Raw genomic sequence first — 19,722 nt, forward strand, 5'->3', positions numbered from 1 at the left:
ACACGGCCCACACGGAGGCGCGGAGGCAGGCTGAGTCGGTAGTTCCGGTATCCCAGAGCTTTTCTGCCTTGCCCACAGAGTGCAGGAGACCGGGGGGCTAGCTGGGACAGGAATTCCCAGAGAAAATAATAAATGTCTCAAGGGCACAGAGAAGTCTGTATGAATCTGTTCTGTCTAAGAGTCTATTTTTGGGTCATCCTGTGGACCATTTATCATAAACTCCCTCGAGATCATGTTCTTTCCCACGATCACAGGCGAGCCACGTGGTCTGGGAGAGCCGTGTAAGCTAAATGTACAGCCCAGCCCGCCTCTGACATCCCCGGAATGAGAGGTTGTGGGAGCTCCGTCCCCACCTCCAGATGGCCGGCCCTGGTCCCCTCTCCTTTCCGCTCTAAATACCCACAAAGAGCCTTTATCGAATTATGTTTTTCTGCTGTTCCTGCCTGAGATTCCTGCTGATAAAATGCCACTGATGTGTTCTTGAGCTCTTGATCTTCTTTCAGTCGGAGTCAGTTTGAGAAGATGAAATGAGGGAAGAGGATTGTTTTTCTGTTTTGTGGAGTATGGCAGGATAAAACATACCCATTTACAAATAACATTTTTAGAGGGGTCAGTCGTGAGGCCTTTGCTGAGCATGCTTCCAGATGCACAGGGCTGAAGAGACACCTTGGCTGAAGCCAGCCTTAGGGATGCTTTGTTCAGGGGGAAGTCCGAGGTGGGCTGATGGTGGCAGATGCTTCTAGATGTTCCTGTCACTTTAGTAAGTGACCTACTCAGGTGTTAATACAACTGAAAGAGGAAAGGCAAGTACTTCAAGGCTGCCTGCTTTGCTGCAGGACTTCACCCAGAGCGCACCATCCCCATCCTCGTTCCCTGTTAGGAAAAGAGGCTGCGCGACAGCCCCTTGGAAAGTCTCCCCTTTCACCTCTGCTGAGCAGATCGAGGGCATCCTTGAGGTGACCCTGGAAATACCTATGTGGACGAGGGAAGACATGGCAGGAAATGGGCCAGAACACGTTGACCTGGGAGGATGGACATTTGGGGAGCTGTCCATTACATGCTGGAGGGGCGGGGGCTCCGAGAAGGAGCATGGATTGTCCTTGAGGCATAGACCTATAGCTTCAAGGACGGACATTGCACAGCCTGCTGCAGTGACTGTTCTTTTCGCCGTGCCTTGTGGCACCCTCTCCAATTTACGGTGCGAGAGAGCAGCGGGGGCCTTTGCTATTCAGAGAGCAGGGTTCACTTTGGTGGGATGGAAGGGCAGATGGGCTTATTTCTTATTTCTTTTTCTTCCCCCAAGAATTTTACAGCCCTGATACCTGGAACAACGGTGGAGATTTTACACGGAGACTCCAAAAATATTATTCAACTGATCATCAACGCATACAACGTAAGTCACCAGTTTCTTTCCCACTGAGGCCTTGGGAGCTGAGCCGGACTGAGGTGGGCAGTGCGCCGTGCTGGCGTGCTTGGCTCTGCTCGCTGACTGTTGCCTCTTGAGTTTGGTACCTTTCTCCTTTGCTCAGGTTCAGGATGGAGAAGGCTATCCTGCTTGATATATCCTTCTCCCCTCACTCTGCCAACTTGCCTCCTTATAAGCTGGCCCCCATGAGCTGTGGCTGCTCAGTCAGACTCAGCCTCTGGCCTCTGACCATGCTTGGGTTGTGACTGTGTGAGACCAGGTCCCGTCGGAGCACCTCGCTTGAGTAGTGGGTACAGATGCTGTCCACTGACCCCGCTGCCTAGGCGATCCTGCTGCTGTGCCCCCTGGGGGGAGACGTGAGAAGCTTGCACACAGACGTCACCTCACCACAGGCAGGGTGGTTGGAATTCCCCAGGCTCATGGAGCTTCTCATAGAACTGCAGACTGAAATGGGATAGAAAAGCTAAGAATCAGCAATAGGTCTCTTGCCTGCACACTTAGGGTATGATTGCAATCAGAGGGATCCTGAGTGGGCCTGTCAAATTCTGCACTGTTACAAGTCACCAGGCCTTGGCTCTGCTCTGTAGTAAGTGCAGCGTTTGCAGACGTGGTGTAGGGGTCACTGCCACACCCCAGGCTGGTGTCCGTGATGCCTGAGCCGCTTTCCTTTTTACTCTCTTTTACCTCAATTCTTGTGTTTTTTATGGGAGACCATGTGATTTGAAATCAGTATTCTTTTGGGGGAGGATTTTAGACTGAATGTTTAATTTAGTTACTGAAATAACTAAATATTGTCAACCTGAAATAAAAAGTCATGTAACTGACCTGCACATGTCACCATAACATTTTTAGTTTTAATTTTTTTAATTTATTCTTTTCATTGAATTTACTGGGGTGACACTAGTTAACACAATCATACAGGTTGCTCAGTGCCACAACACACCCTCTGTGCACCGTACTGTGTGTCCACCACCCAAGTCAAGTCTCCTTCCATCACCACGTAGCCCCCATACCCTCTTCCCCCCCCCAATCTGAGTGTTTTCTCTTCCTTTTTCTCTTTTGCTCAATCCCTCCACTTGCCTCCTCAGCCCCCCACTCCCGACAGCTCTCCATCTTGTCAGTTTGCCTGGTGGTTCATCCCCCTTGTGAGTGAAATCCCATGGCACTCGTCTCTGACGGGCCACCCCAGGCCTCAGTACCCTGGAAGTACTGGGCTCCGACCTAGTTTGGTTTTTTCCCGGGGGAATGGCAAGCACACTGTGCTTGTGCTGGGAGGTATGAACGGACTCTCAGCTGCCCTCTCCCTGCCTAACCCCAGGATGGTTGCAGCCTCCAGCGCCCACCTTGCCCTTCGTAGGGCCAGGTGGCTCCCAGACAGAATTCAGAGCATATCTTCCTGTTAAAACAAAGTTATGTGTAGAGTAAGTGTAGTCCAAGTGGCAGTATTCATCTGCACTCATGCGAAGGAGACTTCGTGGGCTGACCTGGCAACCCAGCTAACCACTGTGGCATCACACGTGTGTGAGAGGAACCACCTTTCCCAACCACGACGGGTTTACGAATGAGTGTTTGGAACTCAGCCTGTTCCAGTGTTGACTTTTCCCACCTGCTGATGGGGCCCTTTTTGAGTGACAGGATATTGCTCAGCTAGACCAGGAGCTACTGGCAGTGCCCTCGGGCCCTGGAGGAGCGCTGGAGTGTGGGGGTGGCCAGCCCTCTCCTGGCCTCCTGGAGCTTTGGTGTGAGTCGGGGAGTTCCGGGGTGGGACTCTCAAATGCTCAGTGGCGTTCTTTCTCTGAGGTACGTTGTGTTTACTCTGGGCAGGATTCATGGCAAATAGATTGGCTTTCTCTAAGGAAACACACTCTGTCTGTGTGGTCGGCGGAGGACGGGAGAGGAGTGGGGAGCCTTCTCTGCTGCCGAGGGGTCGGGCCGGGCGAGCTGCACTTGCACTTGTGGGAACCCAGCACTGTAACTTGACTCGAGTTAAACTGGCTCCTAAAGAGAGCACGGTAGGAAATGGGACATGTAACTTGTGCACATACGAAACTCAGCTTTTTAAAAATGGGCAGTTCTGGAATACTGTCAACAATGGCTGTTAGATGCACTGGAAAATTTTAAAATAGCTTTATGGGGAGGTAATTAACATGTAATAAATTGTACAGATACAAAGTGTGCAATTTAAGTTCTGACTCATGTACATACCTGCAAGGTATTAAACATCTCCATCACTGCAAAAAGGTGGGATCTCTCGTGTTTGCCTACTTCTGCCCCCACCCCTCCAGTGGAAATTTAAAGTGATATTTTAAATAAAGAAGCGTGAAATGGCAGGGTATTTGGAGCAAAGCCTGGTTGGTGGAAGCCGTGTTGGGGGTAAGTTGGTGCTTGGCATCGAATAGTACCTGTTTCACTGGTGGCCAGCACTTCTGGCAAATGGGAAGGCCGTCCTGAGCACTTCTCCTGGATTTGAGCCTTGCACTGGCCTCTGGTGTGGAGTGTGTAATGTATAGGGGGTGTGGGGTGTGTGGTGTGGTGTGTGCATGGTTGGGGGGTGTGTTGTGTGTGTGGCAGGGGTGTGTCGTGGGGCTGTGGGTGTGGGTGTGGGGTGAGCTTTTGCCTGCATTGGAGGCTCTAGTCAGCTCCGATGGTCCTTCCTCCTGCTCCTCTCCCCCGCCAGGGTACGAGAAGCAGGAGGCCACAGGGTACACAGCTCTAACCGGACTGTTTGCATTTCTCTGTGTCACCTTTACCATCTCGGCAGTTTGCGGTGGAGTTCAAATGAGGCAAGCAGCACGTGACTAAGTGTGGGTGTTGACTTCTCCCTTCCTCCGAGAGTTGCTGACAAACCATCTGTGGGGACCCTGTGGAAAGATTTTGGTTGGAACATGTGTAACAGATGAAATAGCTGTGGTATTTAGCTCCGCTGAAGATGGAGCAAAATGGAAAGGGTATGCTTGATTTAATATCTCGCAGAATTGATTCTGTCGTATGCAACTTCCACAGTGAGAAATCTTCAACTCTGGACTTTGATTTAGAAATGTATTCTTGTAGTGCTGCATTTCTTCACTGTGGGAGGTCACCAAATCCTCCCGAGGGCGTTGAGCCATGGGAGCCTTGCAGTAGTCTTGGTGTTGGTGATAGGGCCTCTTCCGTGCTGGGGAGGGAAGGGGGGCCGGCTGCACACACACAGCACCAGCTCACGTCCCACTGCGAAAGGGGAGTTGGACTCAGGAGCGATCACTGTGGCCCCTTTTCAGAGGGGGAGAGAGCAGAGTGAGCTGGGAACCACTGGAGTTGCACGTGGAGGGTGACATCAGAGGCCATGGTATGTTTCTCCTCAATGAGCACATGTTTCTCTTTTCACTGTTGCCATAAAGTCTGCTCCCACCCACATCACAGCTGCCCGACTTAAAGCAATTGCAGATGTGACCTAGCCTGACTGAGTGTTTAATATCATTTAATAGCCTCCAAACTTCTGACGTTCTTGACATTGTCTCCATGCCCTAGGATGAGGAGTAAGGAATCATCCTTTGGAGGCAGAGCTGGTAGGGGTTTGTTGACTTTCAGGAGTCATACATGAGTTTTCATGCGAAAGAACTGCACTGTCCATGGCTTTGATCCTCTCCTGTATCTCGTTTTCTGTTCATTCATTCATTCATTCCTTCACCCCTTCACCCATTCATTCAGCAAATGTATACTAATGGCTGTGGCAGGCATTGCGCTTGACCTTGGGAATAAAACAGTGAACAGAACACAGTCCAGCCCTCTGGGATCTCATAGTCTTTTAGGGAAGACTGGCCCCACAAGCAGGGTACAGCCTGTCTATCTACACTCTTCCAAGTCAAAGCCAGTTTTCAAAGACAGGAGCATGGGGTGTAGTGAGTACAGACAGCACTGGAGGGGGATCAGAGGCCTGGGCCTGCCTGCCTCTGGCAGCTGGGTGACCCTGGATGAGTTCTTTTCTTTGGCTTCAGCTGATGATGACCTTGGAGGAGGCCTTTTCTTTGGCTTTCTGTCTCCATAACGCAAGAGGTTTGAACTAAATAATTTCCATCATTCCTATGCCTCTAATGTCTTGAGAGTTTCTGATTTTAGAGAGTGTGTAGGGAGCAGGAATACTACAAATTTCAGATAGAAAAACAAGGTTTTGGGGGCTTATGGCCAGAGTAGAACATAGAATTCCGTTTCCACCCACTATGGTGGCTGATCCGTAGAATGGGAGTCCCAGTGCCCAGTGTGCCTCCCCCTCCCGCCACCACGTTCTCCATGAGCACATCCAGGTTAATGAACCATCGCGATCCTGTTTGTGAACCACAAGGCCCACGTTTCACGTGACTTCTCTACTAACTTTTTTCGTAGCTCCAATCCACCTAACCCTTTAATGACATGCAGTTTTGCCTCATCCTCATATTTACTCATGGTTATAGATTTTAAAAAATGATTTGCTGTTTCAAAAATAACTTCATTTAAGTTTCTTCCCCCAGTCCTGAGCTTACCTCTGCATAGCTGCTCTTAAACTCTCCATCCTTGCAATGGCAGCTTGAGCTCAGTCCTAGAGAGAAATGTAATATGGCCCTTGGATTTCACAGCTCAGTGGGGAGAACAGGTTTGTGAGCAGCTCGTCCGTCCAGCAGGAGGGTGGTGTGTGTGGAGCCGTGTGGTCACAGCCCATTGCCAGCTGAGGCTGGCACTTATGAGAGGAAGTGGATTTAAGAGAGAGAGTATTTTTAGAGTTGTAGAAGCACTTACACAATTTGTTACAAAGGGAGAGAGACTTTTTTGTAGGAATATTTTTACCAGCTGTTAATTTGTTAGGAAAACTGCATATTTAACCTATACAAGTTTAATACTACATGCTCAGCAAAAAAAAGGAAAAAGAAAGAAACCACACGAGAGCAAGAGGCAGTTCTGCCTGCTGTTCCATTCAGTGCCGTGTTCCCCAGAGCGCACCTGGGGCGTCGGGCAGCTCCTCGGTTGGTCTTGGGTGCCGTGTGTCCATGTGTCCCTTTGAGTGCGTACTTCTTGCTGTGCTGAGTGTACTAAGTGTACAAAAAATTCTGGGGGGTAAGATATGCCCCCTAAATATAAGCCAATTACTTTATTTGCATTCAGCCTCCAAAGTGTATCATCCTTAGAGATTTTCAATAGCAATTTTTTAAACTAACAAAGAAAATCATCCAGGCTTTTCACGAATCGAATGCACCTGCACGTCCAGTGCTCGGGTAATATTAGCTGCATCTAGTCGTCCTTATCTCGTCCTCCTCTGTTACTATCCCTAAGGGTTTCTGTTATTTTTGCCTGTTTTAAATTTCATATCAGTAGAATCATATAGTACATATGCCTTTTGTACTTGGCTTCTTTTGAGCATTGCTATGTTTATGAGATTCATCTATATTTTGACATGTCATATTTCATTCATTCTCATTGCTGTGTGGTATTTTGTGAACATACCACAGTTTAAAAATAAACCCTGTTCTGCTGTTGACAGGCATTTGGGTAGCTGTAGACAGTGTTGCTATAGGCATTCTCGTACACGTCTTCCGGTTAGTACGCATCTCTTGGGTAGACCGATAGGTGTGCGGTCGGCCGACGCTGTAGCAGGTACTGCCTAACGGTTCTCCCCAGGGTGGTACCGGGACGGTCCCACCGGCAGAGTGTGAGGACCTCAGTTGCTCCACATCCTCTCTGACATTGATGTTCTCAGTCTTTTATTTTCTTCTGTTCGCATGGGAAATTTTGGCTTGATTTTCATTTCGTTCACTGTCTTTATAACATAATCCACTCAAAAGATGTTATTCTCTGATAATGTAGTTCAGCCTCACCCGAGCAGACCTCATCTGATGGGGGGGTGGGTGTGAAGAACAATAGGGTGCACTCCTGGAGAAAGTGCCTGCCTGACTGGTTTCTTGCAGAATGATAAGGAGCTGGCCAGGGAAGAGAGCAGAGAAGAGCCATCGAGCAAAGGGACACTGTTCCATGTGTAAAGGACCAAAGTCTGGAGAGCACAGGGCAACATTGTGTGTCTGAACCTGAGGGTGGGATGCGAGGTGACTGGCAGATAATAACATCACATGGCAGGTGGACCATTATTGACGTCTCCAAGCTCCCGGAGGGAGACCTCAGGCCAGTTACTAGCAAGATGGGTGTGTGGGTGTGGAGGGAAGGCAGGGGTGAGACAGGGGCACTGAAACAAGCTCCCTGGCTGGCTCTTGCCTTGGCTTGAGGTACCCGTGAAAGAGGAAGCCACGTGGGCATCAGAGAACCACTGTGGCGGGCATCTCGGCTGCAGCCTTTACTGATGTTTTGGGCCTCATCTTCTCTCTCTGTTCAGAGCATCCGGTCCAAGGTGGAGCTGTCAGTCTGGGATCAGCCCGAAGACCTTAACCTCTTCTTCACTGCCACCTGCCAGGATGGTGTGTCCTACCCCGATCAGAGGAAGTGTGAGGGCCTGAAGATCGGGGACACGGTAAGTCCTCGCCCTGTCTCCGTTTTTGTGGCACGTGTCAGCACTGGCCATCCTTGTTTGGCTTCTGATAACTTTTGTGACTTAGTAGAGTCCTTTAGTAGTTTTATTGCCTTAGCCTGGCAGACTTTCCAGAGCCCGCTCTGTGTCCTGCCTTCCAGGTGTGGAGCCCCAGTCAGCAGACACACGTCAGCGCATTGCCCCTCAGTCTTCCTCAGGTCGACATTGTGCCTGGGTGTTCACGTGATTATTGTCTTCCCTGGACAGGGTGGAATCAGGTGGCAGAACATGGGCAGGGATCTAAGAGACCTGGCCTCATCCCTAGTCTTCTACAGCTTGCTCTGTGTCTTGGATACTCTGACCCTCACTCTTTCTTTCTGACAAATAGGAAGAAATCTCTGGGTAGAATGTTTAGTGCAGTGAGTGTGTCAGGAAAGCTGAGGAATGATATGTGAAAAACCCTGGACAAGGACCCATTCAGCTGGAGCACTGGGCCCAGTGGAACAGAGGAAGGAAGAGCTGACGCCACACACACAGGACCCCTGGGTTCAGGAAGGCTCCTAACGATTTCCGGTGGCATCCTTATGCCTGAGACAACTGATGCAAGTTGATAGCAGCAGTCAGGCCGATCTGTAGCCCGGGGAACACCCGTGCTGAGAGTTTTGATAATGCCAATGGGAAGAAAGCCTTGACTGAGGTCCCACACATTTCCTGTTCATTTGTGTTTGCTAATAATGGCTTGAGCCGAACTCATGGGGACCCGCTTGGCAAATACGGGAAGATCACAGAGCGGAGAAAACAGATTGTCTTACAAATAAGAAAACCAAGATATAAAGTATTTTTTTAAATTAAGCTTAAACTGGGTTGAAATCATCAGGATTAATGTCTTGTGTTTCACTGATAATATTAATAGGCTAGAGGGAACTTGATAGTCGTTTTTAAGGAGAGGATCTCGCAAATTGTAATTCTCAAAGGTTCAATGTGAACGGAGTGTTGCTTTAAAAAAAAAAAAGTACTGCCAGTGAAAGCCGCTTTAACAGAAGTATTTTGAAAACCCAGAGAATGGTTCCAGTCTTCTTTGTGTGGGTCAGTCCGCCTCAGAGTTCCATGTTCAGTTCTGTTTTCCAAAAGACAGTGACAAGTAAATGATGAATTGTCTAGAAACCAGGAAGGTCAAAAGGTCTGGCGCCTATTGATAATAATGGCATAAAATCAGGATTCTCTTTGGATGCAAGAAACTGAAGCCCATTCATGCCACCCCAAGCAAAAAAGGGAAAATCGTTGGGTCCCTGATGGGCCCAAGGGGAAAATGCAGTGAGTTTCCCGAAGCACCATAAACAGGAAGTGACTTAGCTCTGTGTTCCCCATCTGGCTCCCTGTGAGGGAGGTAGTGTCATTCATGTCGACAGGTGAGAAGAGCTGAGGCACAGAGAACTGAACTAATTGCCCAGGCTCCACGGCCAGTGAGAGTTTGAAGCTGGGGCTTTCTGGCTCTGGCGCCAGCACCCTTTCCCCGGCCTCTTGGTGTCCACGATCCTGCCGTGGTGCCTGTTTCAAAGGGCTTGTCTCAGAGCAACGGGTGGTGACAAAGACCTAGGCCCCCACTCAGGGAATCCATGCAGTGTGTCCAGTGCCTGTGTGTTTTACACACACCCAAGGCTCAGGTGGGGAATGGGGTGCTGTACTCATCATGGCTGCCGGCAGCCAAGATGTGGGGCGCGATGACCTGCCCAAGATCGCCGAGGTCATATCACTAGTCACTGCCTCCTTATCACGGAGGGAATGACATGCGTCGGCATCCGTGGGGAGTTACAATGCGCCTGTGATGCGCCCGAGGCTGCAGCAGCGGCTGCACTCACTCACCTGTGCTTCCTGCAGTGGCCGCCTAAGTTAGACACACATTGTCACCTGTTTTACGTGACAGAGACTCAGGCTCTGGGGGGCGGGAGGGGGTCATCTGAGACACTTGCTAGAAGTCCCCCCACTGACGAGCCCCAAAAGTCAGATGCCAGACGGCTGATGCCCGAGTCTGCGTCCCCTCCTCCCTCCTCACTCACCTCGGGAGTGAGGCCTCGCCGCGTCCCTGGGCACGCTGGTGTACACGTTTTGGCTTTTTGATGGGACACCTTAGGATAAGGAGATTTGTCCAGAGACAGAAAACAATTTTAAGTGGCATTTTTTCACAAAAGTTAAAGATCTGCTGTGTTTGGGTAATTTGTGGAGCAGGTGAAGAAGCAGAGAAAGAAGACAGCTTCTCCTACACCGATGGCCCTCAACAGCCCCAGCCTCCCTTGAGATCTGAGGGCTGTGGCCTTGTTGAAGCGGCTGTGGCCCAGAACAGGCACCCGTGCTGGCTCCTGGTCTCCTCTCAACCTCTCAGGGCTGTCCGGCTGTCCAGGGGCCCAGGCGAGGGTGGTGGGGTTTGTTTTCAGAGGGTGGAAACAGGCCGTCCCAGCATAGCAGCCACTTGCCCATTACAGTCGGACAGGGTGCCGCTCATAGAGCTGGGCCAGGCCAGGAGAGGCCGCAGGAGGCGAGCTCTGTGAGGGTCCTGGAGGCAGTGGGGGGCAGGGCCTACTGCAAAATGAAAATACGGGGTTCCTGTTCAACAATGATTAAGAATTTCAGGAGGACAACAGCAGAACACAGGGCCATCTGCAGGTGGAGCCCCGCACAGGCACATGTCCTCAGGGCCCGGCCTGGGAGGAAGGTTGGGGGGCTTTCCCCCACCCCCTTCTTGCCGAAGGAGAGGGCCAGGTCCAGTTGGGACCAGTCTGCTTTTCTCAACCCTGGGCCAGGACGTCCAACTTCCTCCTCACAGGCTGAATTGCCCTTCTCCAGAGAGGTCTCAGCTGGGCTTTGGCAAGCAGGCTTGCTACCGAGTACGTGGGCATTTCCCTCTTGATATTTGTCCCAAAGACAGATCTGGTGGAGGAAATAAGCCTGCAGACGAGTTAACCCAGTGGAGGCTGACGGGTTTGGTGGTAAAAGCTGGGCAGGTTACCACGGGAGCCCCAAGGAACGAGGGGCCCCACACTGAAGGGGGCACTGCTGGAGCCAAGGCTCGGAGCATGAGAAGGAATTTCCCAGACACAGAAAGGGAAGGTGGGCAGGTCCCACAAGTGGGCATGGCATGTGCAGAGCCACAGGTGAGTCTTTAAAGGTGTGAAAGAACATGGTCTTCTTATAATTGCAGAGCTGCGGAGGGCCGCGTGCTGGGGACCGAGGGGTGGGTGGCTGGAGCTGGGGCTGCGGAGGCAGGTCCGGGGCGTGCTCGTAGGACACCCGGGCAGAGCTAAGGTGTCTGGCTGTTATTTGGAAGGTGGATTCCGCTCCTCAGAGCCACAGGTTGCGGGGGCTTTGGACAAGCCACGGAGTGGCCAGGGGAAGGGCCCTGGGGCAGTTCTGGAGAGGAGGGTGGTGAAGGCAGACGGGAACAACTGTCACCCGGTACCTCAGGGTCTGGCGCGCGGACATGTGCGGGACAGCCTTGGGACAGCTGGGTTCAGGTGGCAGCCAGTGGTCTCACCTCCTCATAACAGAAGCCTCCTGCCGGGGGGTGGGCAGGCAGAGACCTGTGGTCGCTTCCAGCCCGAGGTCGTGGTTTTGTGTCTCTGTTCTCTGGGCTAAGAGACCTTGTCCAGGAAGGAGCAGGAGAGGTGGCAGGAGGTGACGAACAGGGATGTCCTCAAAGAGAAATGTTACAGAAGTCAAACCTTGAGAACACAAATCCAGTGGGGTTCTCTTCTCCAGTGATTTCCGATGTTTCCCTGACTTTCCTCCCCGTGTCCCAACACCGACTGGGACTGATTAACTGGCCCAGCCCCGGGAGTCGTTTTTCTCACGGACTGGCTTTGACAAATCAGTATGCAAGTGGCCGGCTGTGCGGCGAGCGCTAACGCCCGGTACAAAGGGCCCAGTGAGCCTGTCATGGGCTTCCCATGGTGTCCTGTTCCTGCCCCCTCCTCTGGGGCTTTGTTTCAATGTGCTCCTAGTGGACTTGGCATCTGCACAGCCCAGGGTTTGGTGGGTTTGGGGTGGGGGCCGGGGGCCTGTTTGAAAGGGTGGTCAGACCAGCAGCGCTGCTGGGGAACCAGGAGCATCCCAATGAGGTCGAAAGAACATGCTGGGCAGGAGGGAGGGCTGCTCCACCCCGACCTTCCTCTGGCGTCTCGGAGCGGGGGAATGGGAAGTCTCCGGAACCTGAGGGGCCTTCGGTGCCGGTTGGAGGCTGTAGTCATCAGGGAAGAGAAGCCTCATTCCACGTGCCTGCCGGACTCCCCAGTCTTTCCTGACCCCTTAGGGGAATGGACACTGAAAGGAAGGACCACCGGACGGGTTTACTTGCTGTTCCTGAAGTGCTTCTTACAGACTCCCGTGCCCGCAGGACTTGAGACCCAGGGGCTGAAATAGAGCCCTTCTGTGGTCACCGGTGGCCACCTGCAGGCTCGGACTGAGGAAGCTGCTGGACCGGCTTACAAGCCAGGTCCTCCTTGCTCCCTGGCCAGGCAGATGGGGCCTGAGCTGTTCTAAATCCTGGGTGATCAGCTGCCAGCACTGATTCAGGGGCTCCAGCCTCTGCATTTACTCCCAGCAACCACAGACACATCAGCAGGACGCAAGAGATTTCATTCTCTCTGTTGTGTCCGTGACGCAGGCCAGATTCCCCTGGGGGACGGTTCTGTTCAGTGTTTCAATAATTAAATGCACTTCTGCCCCACAGATGCCTTTTGGGGCAAGGGCTTTTCAGTTAACAAGTGCAGCAAAGTGGTAGCCCTGGGAAGTAAGCCGCAGAGCAAGTCCCAGCTTCTCTCTGAGCTTCAGAGGACAGGGATGTTCTCTCCATTCTCGATGTCTGGGTGGGTGGCTCCAGTCAGGCACAGTCTCTCCTCCTGCTGATCTGCAGACTTAGGTCATCCTGAGCCACGGCAGGAAGATGCAGGGGAGCCTCTGGCCATTGGGGGTCACCATCTAGCGCCCATGGCGAGCCGAGCCACCTCTTTCTCTGTACCCAGATGTGGACACTGGGCACCTGCCTCATTCCCCACTTCCAGGAGGTAGCCCGCCAACGAGAGCACGGCCCACCCTCACCAGCTGTGAGACCAGCGCAAGTCCCACCCACCCCATGTTCTCTCTGGTGGGTGAGGTGCCTCTGTTCAGGACGTGTAAATGAAGTGTTTGGGGGAGTGCATGCACGGTGCCAGGCCGTGGGTGCTGCGCACCCGTAACCAGTGGTGTGTGCTGTCACGAGGCAGATTTATTTCCATGCCTCCTCTGTTTCCTCACCTCAAGAGCCCACCCATACCTCAGGGCCTTGGGGTCTAGTCTTGAACTTGCTTTGTCAGTCTCTCTTTTTATCTCCTCTCACCCCACCCCTGACGTAAACATGAGGTGAGGTTGGGCTAGTCCCTCCTGTCTGTGGCTGGCTTGGTTTCCCTAGTGTCCTCGGACCCTGGCTCCTGGTCATGGTCCTCAGCCCCCATCCACAGCATCTCCTGTGACGCCCTTCGGCTGACGCTGACCGCTGGGAACCTGCTGTCGGGCGCCCTGAGGCCGTGGCTTGGTGCCAAGCAGGACTCTCTCCAGGACCCAGAGAGCTAGGTCTGTCCCCCTCTTCCACCCCCACCCTGGGGTGTTCCTAGATGTCACAGAATCTGAAGGGAGACTTTTTAGAATTAGTAAGGATCTCAAAGCGATAAGGACCTGTAGAACATTTAGAAAAAATATATATATTTTCATTGCTCTCCAAAAGTGTACATCATTCATTACCTGAACAGTGTCCCGTAAAGCAGGTTCTTGGTGACTTTTAAACTCAGCCTTATTCCAGTCCAAATAATAGAGTAAGAATAACAATAGCTAAAGGTGATTCCTAACCCATTTTGAGCTCTGGAGTGATCTGAGGGGACTCGAAACATGCAGACACCCGGGCCAGACGCGGTGAGTCAGTTTCTGGAGTGCGCCGGGCCTCCGTCTGTGTAGGGACAGCCACCGTCCAGGGGAGGAGCGTGCCAGCTCCCTGCGTGTGGACCTCATGGGGGTCCATGCCCTCTGCTCCGAGGGCGGTGCCGGGCGGTTCTGACCACTGTGGCTCCTTTCTCAGTGAGAGGCACGGAGGAAGGTGGGGAGGTCATGCTCTACTTCCTGGGAGAGTCACACCAGCAGTGCTCTGCTTTCCCCCCACCTCAGCCGGGGAGGCACCTTTCCTGCCATCTGCCTGCTCGGTCCACCTCGCTGCCCGTTGTCAAGGCAACCCAGGTGGAGCTCAGGAGTCAGCAGTGCTTCTTTACATGCTTGCTTTTGAAAAGAAAAAGTCTATCCGTGCATGTGGCACATTTGATCTGTGATGACTCTTTATGACCTCAGGGCCATAGGCTGATGATTAAAGATGCAGCTGTGAGGACGGTTCAGATCCTTTTAGGTGCGCCCCAGAGGTGCACTGGGAGGCGTCCGGGTGTCCTGTTGTCCCTTCTCCAGCAGGGAGGCAGCCTTTCTACAGCAGGTGTCTCTGGGCCCTGGTGCCCATGAGCTCAGGGAGCGCCTCCCGCAGTGCCCGGCACCGAGGAAGTGCCCAGGGAGTGTTTGTTGATTGAATGACTTTCACAGTGAGACGGGAGGCAGTGGGAGAGGTGCAGAGAAAGGGGAGAAAAAGAACTATGTGCCCTTGAGTGAGTCTTTCTTCCTTTCTGTGGAGCCTGTTTCCTTGGGGCTGTGAGGGTGAACAGAGGTAACAAACACACAGCATATGTTGGCATGCCTGGGTGAGCTCTTCCTCAGTAAAATGAGGGCACCTACTGACCTGGGGCCTCTTCCTTCTGGGGCCCTGTGTGTGTGGACAGGGCTGGGTTTCACCGCAGCTCTCTAGCAAGGACGTTGAGGACTTGTCCTTGGATCAGGTCCCTGGGTGACTGGGGGGCCAGTGCAGGATTCCTGAGTCCCTGTGCCCACGATGTCCCCTCTCCTCCTTCTGCCCAGGCATCCTTCGAGGTGTCGGTGGAGGCCCGGAGCTGCCCAGGCAAACACACGGAGCAGATGTTCACCCTGCGGCCCGTGGGCTTCCGGGACAGCCTGGAGGTGAGGGTCACCTACAACTGCAAGTGCGGCTGCAGTGCGGGGCTGGAGCTGGACAGCCCCAGATGCAGCGGGAACGGGACTTACGTTTGCGGCCTCTGTGAGTGCAACCCCAGCTACCTGGGCACCAGGTGCGAGTGCCAGGAAGGGGAGAACCAGAGCGGGTACCAGAACCTGTGCCGGGAAGCGGAGGGCAAGCCCCTGTGCAGCGGGCGCGGGGAGTGCAGCTGCAGCCAGTGCTCCTGCTTCGAGAGCGAGTTCGGGAAGATCTACGGGCCTTTCTGCGAGTGCGACAACTTCTCCTGTGCCAGGAACAAAGGAGTCCTCTGCTCAGGTAGGCACCCCGCACACACATTCAGACTCTGAGCCAGGCCCGGGCCCAGGTGCTATGAGGGCATCCCCCATAGCATGCCTTTCACTCACCACCACCCTCCTCTTGGGAGGAGAGGAGGACAAGCCAGGCCCGTGGGTGGGGACCCACGTGTCAAATACAGAAGCAGGAGAAGGAGCCACAATGAGACGTGGACTGTCAAGAGTCAGAGGAGTCAGTCATGGGTCACCCAGCACTTGCCTGCACAGCAGTTCTGACAGGTTTCCAGCTCTTCTTGGTTGCCTCCTGGGACAGGGAGCTCACTGGGGCTGGTAGTGTTTATTCTCTTGTTACATGTCACATTCATCTCCCATTGCTGTCCTAACAAGTTACCGCAAACCTGGTGGATTAAGACAACGCACATTTATCCTGTTATAGTTCTGGGAGTCAGAGGTCTGAAACGGATGCTGTTTGCCTAAAATCCAGAGGCTGTCAGGGCTGCATCCCTTCTAAAAGCCCTGGGGGAGAATCCAGTTCCTGCCTTTTCTGGTTGTTAGAAGCCATCAGCATTTCTTGGCTTGTAGCACCTACCGCCCTTTTCGAAACACTCAGTGTAGCATCCTCAGATCTTGTTCTGACTCTAAGAGTCTCTGCTTTATTGTAACATCTTACTCCAATACTCATGCCCCACTATTATAAGGAGCCTTGCGATTTTGTTAGACCCACAAGGGTAAGCCAGGAGTCTGCCCAGCTCAAGATCCTTGACTTAATTACACCTGTAAAATTGCTTTTACTGTGTGAAGTACCACAGGCGCAGCTCCGGGGACCAGGTCGTGGGCATGTTCAGGGGCTATATTCTACCTCCCACAGACTTGACTTGAAAGTTTCTTCTTACCTTGAACAAAAAAACTGTTTCTCAATCACCTTCACCCAATGATTTGTCTTCTAGCCCTCCTCTTCCACGTGGCAGCCTGTCAAACATCTGAAAATTTCTGTACGTTTCTCTGTTCTCCTCCAGGCCTGTCCAGAAGGAAGTCCCTTCCTTCCCTGAGGGCTCTGTCGTTTCACGAGATGTGCCCGCAGAATTGAGCACGTTGTTTGTCCTTCTGGATGACAAGGGCTCCGCCAAACATTTGCTTCCTGTGATCTGCACACTCCTCTTCCATTAACACAGCCTAACACTGTGCTCACTTTTCTGTTAAACAATTACATTACACTATTGAGCTTGTGCTTAAACTTTACTAACAAAATTTTAAGTTTGTAGATTTCTTGAAATATAGTCCAGCCAAGTTTTATTTATTTATTTTATTGTTTATATTTTGGAAGATGTTATTTATTTTTAGAGAGGGAGGGCAAGGGGGAGTGCAACATCGATGTGCAAGAGAATCATTGATCAGTTGCCCCTTGCACACCCCCCTCCCGTACTGGGGACCTGGCCTGCAGCCCAGGCATGTGCCCTGACTGGGAATTGAACCGGTAACCTTTCCGCTTGCAGGCTAGCACTCAACTCACGGCAGCCAGGGCACCGAATTTTTATTGTGTCACATATGAGCATTTAAATTTTTAAATCTAAGCATAGAGCTTTACATGGGTTCCAGTTAAATTAACAAACTCAGCAATTCCCATTCTGGGAGTTGCATTCTGATGATACAGCATAAAATTGTGTCTCCAAAGGGTCATTTCATCCAACAGCAGACCACTTGCAAATAGAGTAAGCAGAACGATTTTAGTTAGCATTATAGTTTCTTCTACTGCCATGTATTCTGTTGTGTATTCTGTTGTTTCCAGGATTCCTTCTTTGAGAATAGCCTTCCAGTCGGGAAGCATTGATTTGAAAGGAACTTAAGAGTGTAGCAGGGAAGCCCTGGCTGGTGTAGCTCAGTGGATTGAGCACTGGGCCTGCAAACCAAAAGGTCGCCAGTTCGATTCCCAGTCAGGGCGCATGCCTGGGTTGTGGGTCAGCTCCCCAGTAGGGAGCAATCGAGAGGCACCATACATTGATGTTTCTCTCCCTCTCTTTCTCTTTCCTTCACTTCTTAAAAGAAAAAAGTGCAGCAGAGAAGATTAAAAGCATAAACATGGGAAGCAAATTACAACATAAGCTCATTGTTAACAGAGTAACCATGGAGGAAGCAAGTGCTGAGCATTGCACAGATGTGGGACATTGCGCAAATGTGGGTGTGGGTTAGCAAGCGAGGCCTCTTGGGGCTGACCGCACCGGCAGAGTGCACATACCCGTGGCTGCAGTGTTCAAAACTTGAATTGCTCCAGAAGGTGCAGGACATCTGAATGTCATGAAGAGTTAGGATTTGAGGTGCTAAACATGATAGACTGGGATTAGCTGGCTGCTTCTCTCTGGGTGAGCAGAAAAAGAGCTTAGGCTCAGGCAGACGGGGCTCTGTCCAGTCACACCATGTGCTGCTGGGCATAGCGTTGTTCTGAGGAATAAGAATCTGTATGAAGCCCCTCACACATTGTCTGGCACAAAAGGAGGGCTCGCTGACCACCAGCAAGTGAGTCCCTTGTGAGTCCATGCCACCCAGCTCTGGGAGCCGCAGCTGCTGCCCGTGTGCTGAGGTGTGGCCTCCCCCCTTGTCAGTCTCTGGGCCTCATCTAGGGAGGCCCAGCGTGGTGGGCCGGAGGCTCCATCCCTTTGGCCAGCTACCATGAAAGCTCCAAAAAGCCTGGCAGTGTCTGTAATTGTGTTTGCTTTGCTTTTAAACATATTATCAAATATTTTCGTGGAACTGCCACTCCTTTCCCCTCGGGAACTGCCCCTCCTCTCCTCTGCTGGGTGTTTGTCAGAAGCTGCTGGGTCTGTGTAGCCTGGGAGCAGGGCTTCCCCGGCAGATGGAACGTGTGCATTCTGTCCCGTCGTTCACCAGCTCCCAGAGGGGGTTGTCTTGGATTCCCAGCTTTCCTCACGCTAAGTATAGCCCACACCTTTGGTTTCTGTGTTATTTGGAACATTGGAGAAGACATAGATGCAGGACCTGGTGTGGTGCTTGGCAGGAAGCAACCCAGTGTGTGGCAGAGGCCTCCTCTCCCACTCTGAGGGGCAGCGGTGCTTTGCATGGAGGCTGGAGGGGCAGGGAGGGCGGAAGGTAAGGGGTGAATGGCCTCAGTTGGTGCGGATCCTGGCCGGCAGGATCCGTGTATGTTGTGGCTGCGATGAACAAATTCACACAGACTACAGAAGTCCTGTGGAGAAAAAGGGATGGCATGGCCACTCTCTAAGTGAGAGAGGGCCCCGGCCCCTGCCTGGACAGGCTTTAATTGCTTTTCTGGGTACATTACATTGAGGATGGTCCTCATTACTATGCACAGGCTCACTGCAGGGGACTACATTTTACAGATAACAAAGGAAAGAATGTTGCTAACTACTTCAAAAAGAAGGATGTTGCAGACCAAGGGGGAAAGTGGTTGATCTGGTCAGACTCCATACTTGGGTGATTTAGCACAGACTTTAGGAAGTTACAGTATGCCCTTGCTGCCTCAATTCGGGGTGAGGGAGTTTTAGCAAAAGCAAGTCTCATAGCAGCCTAGGTACAATGCAGGCCTGATTTTCCACGGGAAAACCTCTCTGTGGGCCTGGTCCTGTGTGCCACTCTCTCCCCACTGGTTTTCCACATGGTCACTGAGCTACATTTCCATGACACATGGAACAGCTCCCTACACTAAATAGGGAAGACTTGTCAGTTTGGAAACAGGAATATTCTATAGCTGAGTGAAAACGCAGCTTTTTTCTCTTTGTTCAGCCACCAATACCCACAGTTCTTCCGAGTTCATCTTGCATTTCAGAATTTGGCCAGACCCTGGTGCTGTTTCCTCCCTTCATTCCGCCCAACCCTGCGGTGTTGCGAGATTCTCGCGTGTCCCCAGGTGGAGAAACGTAGTTTCGAGAAGCCTTTGAGGCTCCCTGTGCATGACGCTTCATCACTAACTTCCTGGGACTGTTGAGATGTGGCGTCCTTTTCCTCCACTGCGAAAACATTCATATTCTTAAAGAAGACTGAAAAAACACAGGGAAATCGATGGCTGTTTGGTCACTCTGTGCCGTCTGTCTCCTCCTTGGGGACCAGGACTAATTTGGACCATCTGGTGTGCCAGATAAGCAGCCCCTCCCTTCACTGGTTCACACATGCACTCAGTCAGTAGAATGGTAGGGACCTGGAGGGCTTTTTTTGTGGTGTAGAATATTCTGAAAAGTAGAAAGGAAGAAATTATTTCTAATTCCATCACTCATACTTTAAGAGTTAGTATTTTCCCTTCTGAACTTTTTTCCGAGTCAGTGTGTGCCTGTGGGTGTGTGCGGTTCTGTGTCTTGCCTTTTCCGCATAACATGTCCTAAGAAGCAGCTACTTCATTCCATGACAGATGAGGACATGCCACTCTCTCTCCAGCGCGTCCCCAGTTAGCCTCCGGTCCTCTCCACTTTAAAAGCAGCAACAAGTT

At 51.9% G+C, this 19,722-nt stretch overlaps 1 protein-coding gene across 1 annotated transcript in view; it reads left to right on the forward strand.

Annotated features, from left to right (window-relative positions):
• ITGB5 (integrin subunit beta 5) overlaps window positions 1-19,722 on the forward strand; it is a 112,835-nt gene that overhangs the window by 63,745 nt on the left and 29,368 nt on the right. Inside the window, exons 8-10 of the mRNA XM_037132133.2 lie at window positions 1,304-1,393; window positions 7,758-7,892; window positions 14,862-15,291. Coding sequence (XP_036988028.2) covers window positions 1,304-1,393; window positions 7,758-7,892; window positions 14,862-15,291 — 655 coding nt within the window. The remainder of the gene's footprint in view (window positions 1-1,303; window positions 1,394-7,757; window positions 7,893-14,861; window positions 15,292-19,722) is intronic.

This window comes from Artibeus jamaicensis, unplaced genomic scaffold, assembly GCF_021234435.1.
Source record: "Artibeus jamaicensis isolate MK-2021 breed Jamaican fruit bat unplaced genomic scaffold, CSHL_Jam_final contig_793, whole genome shotgun sequence".
Taxonomy (NCBI): Eukaryota; Metazoa; Chordata; class Mammalia; order Chiroptera; family Phyllostomidae; genus Artibeus; species Artibeus jamaicensis.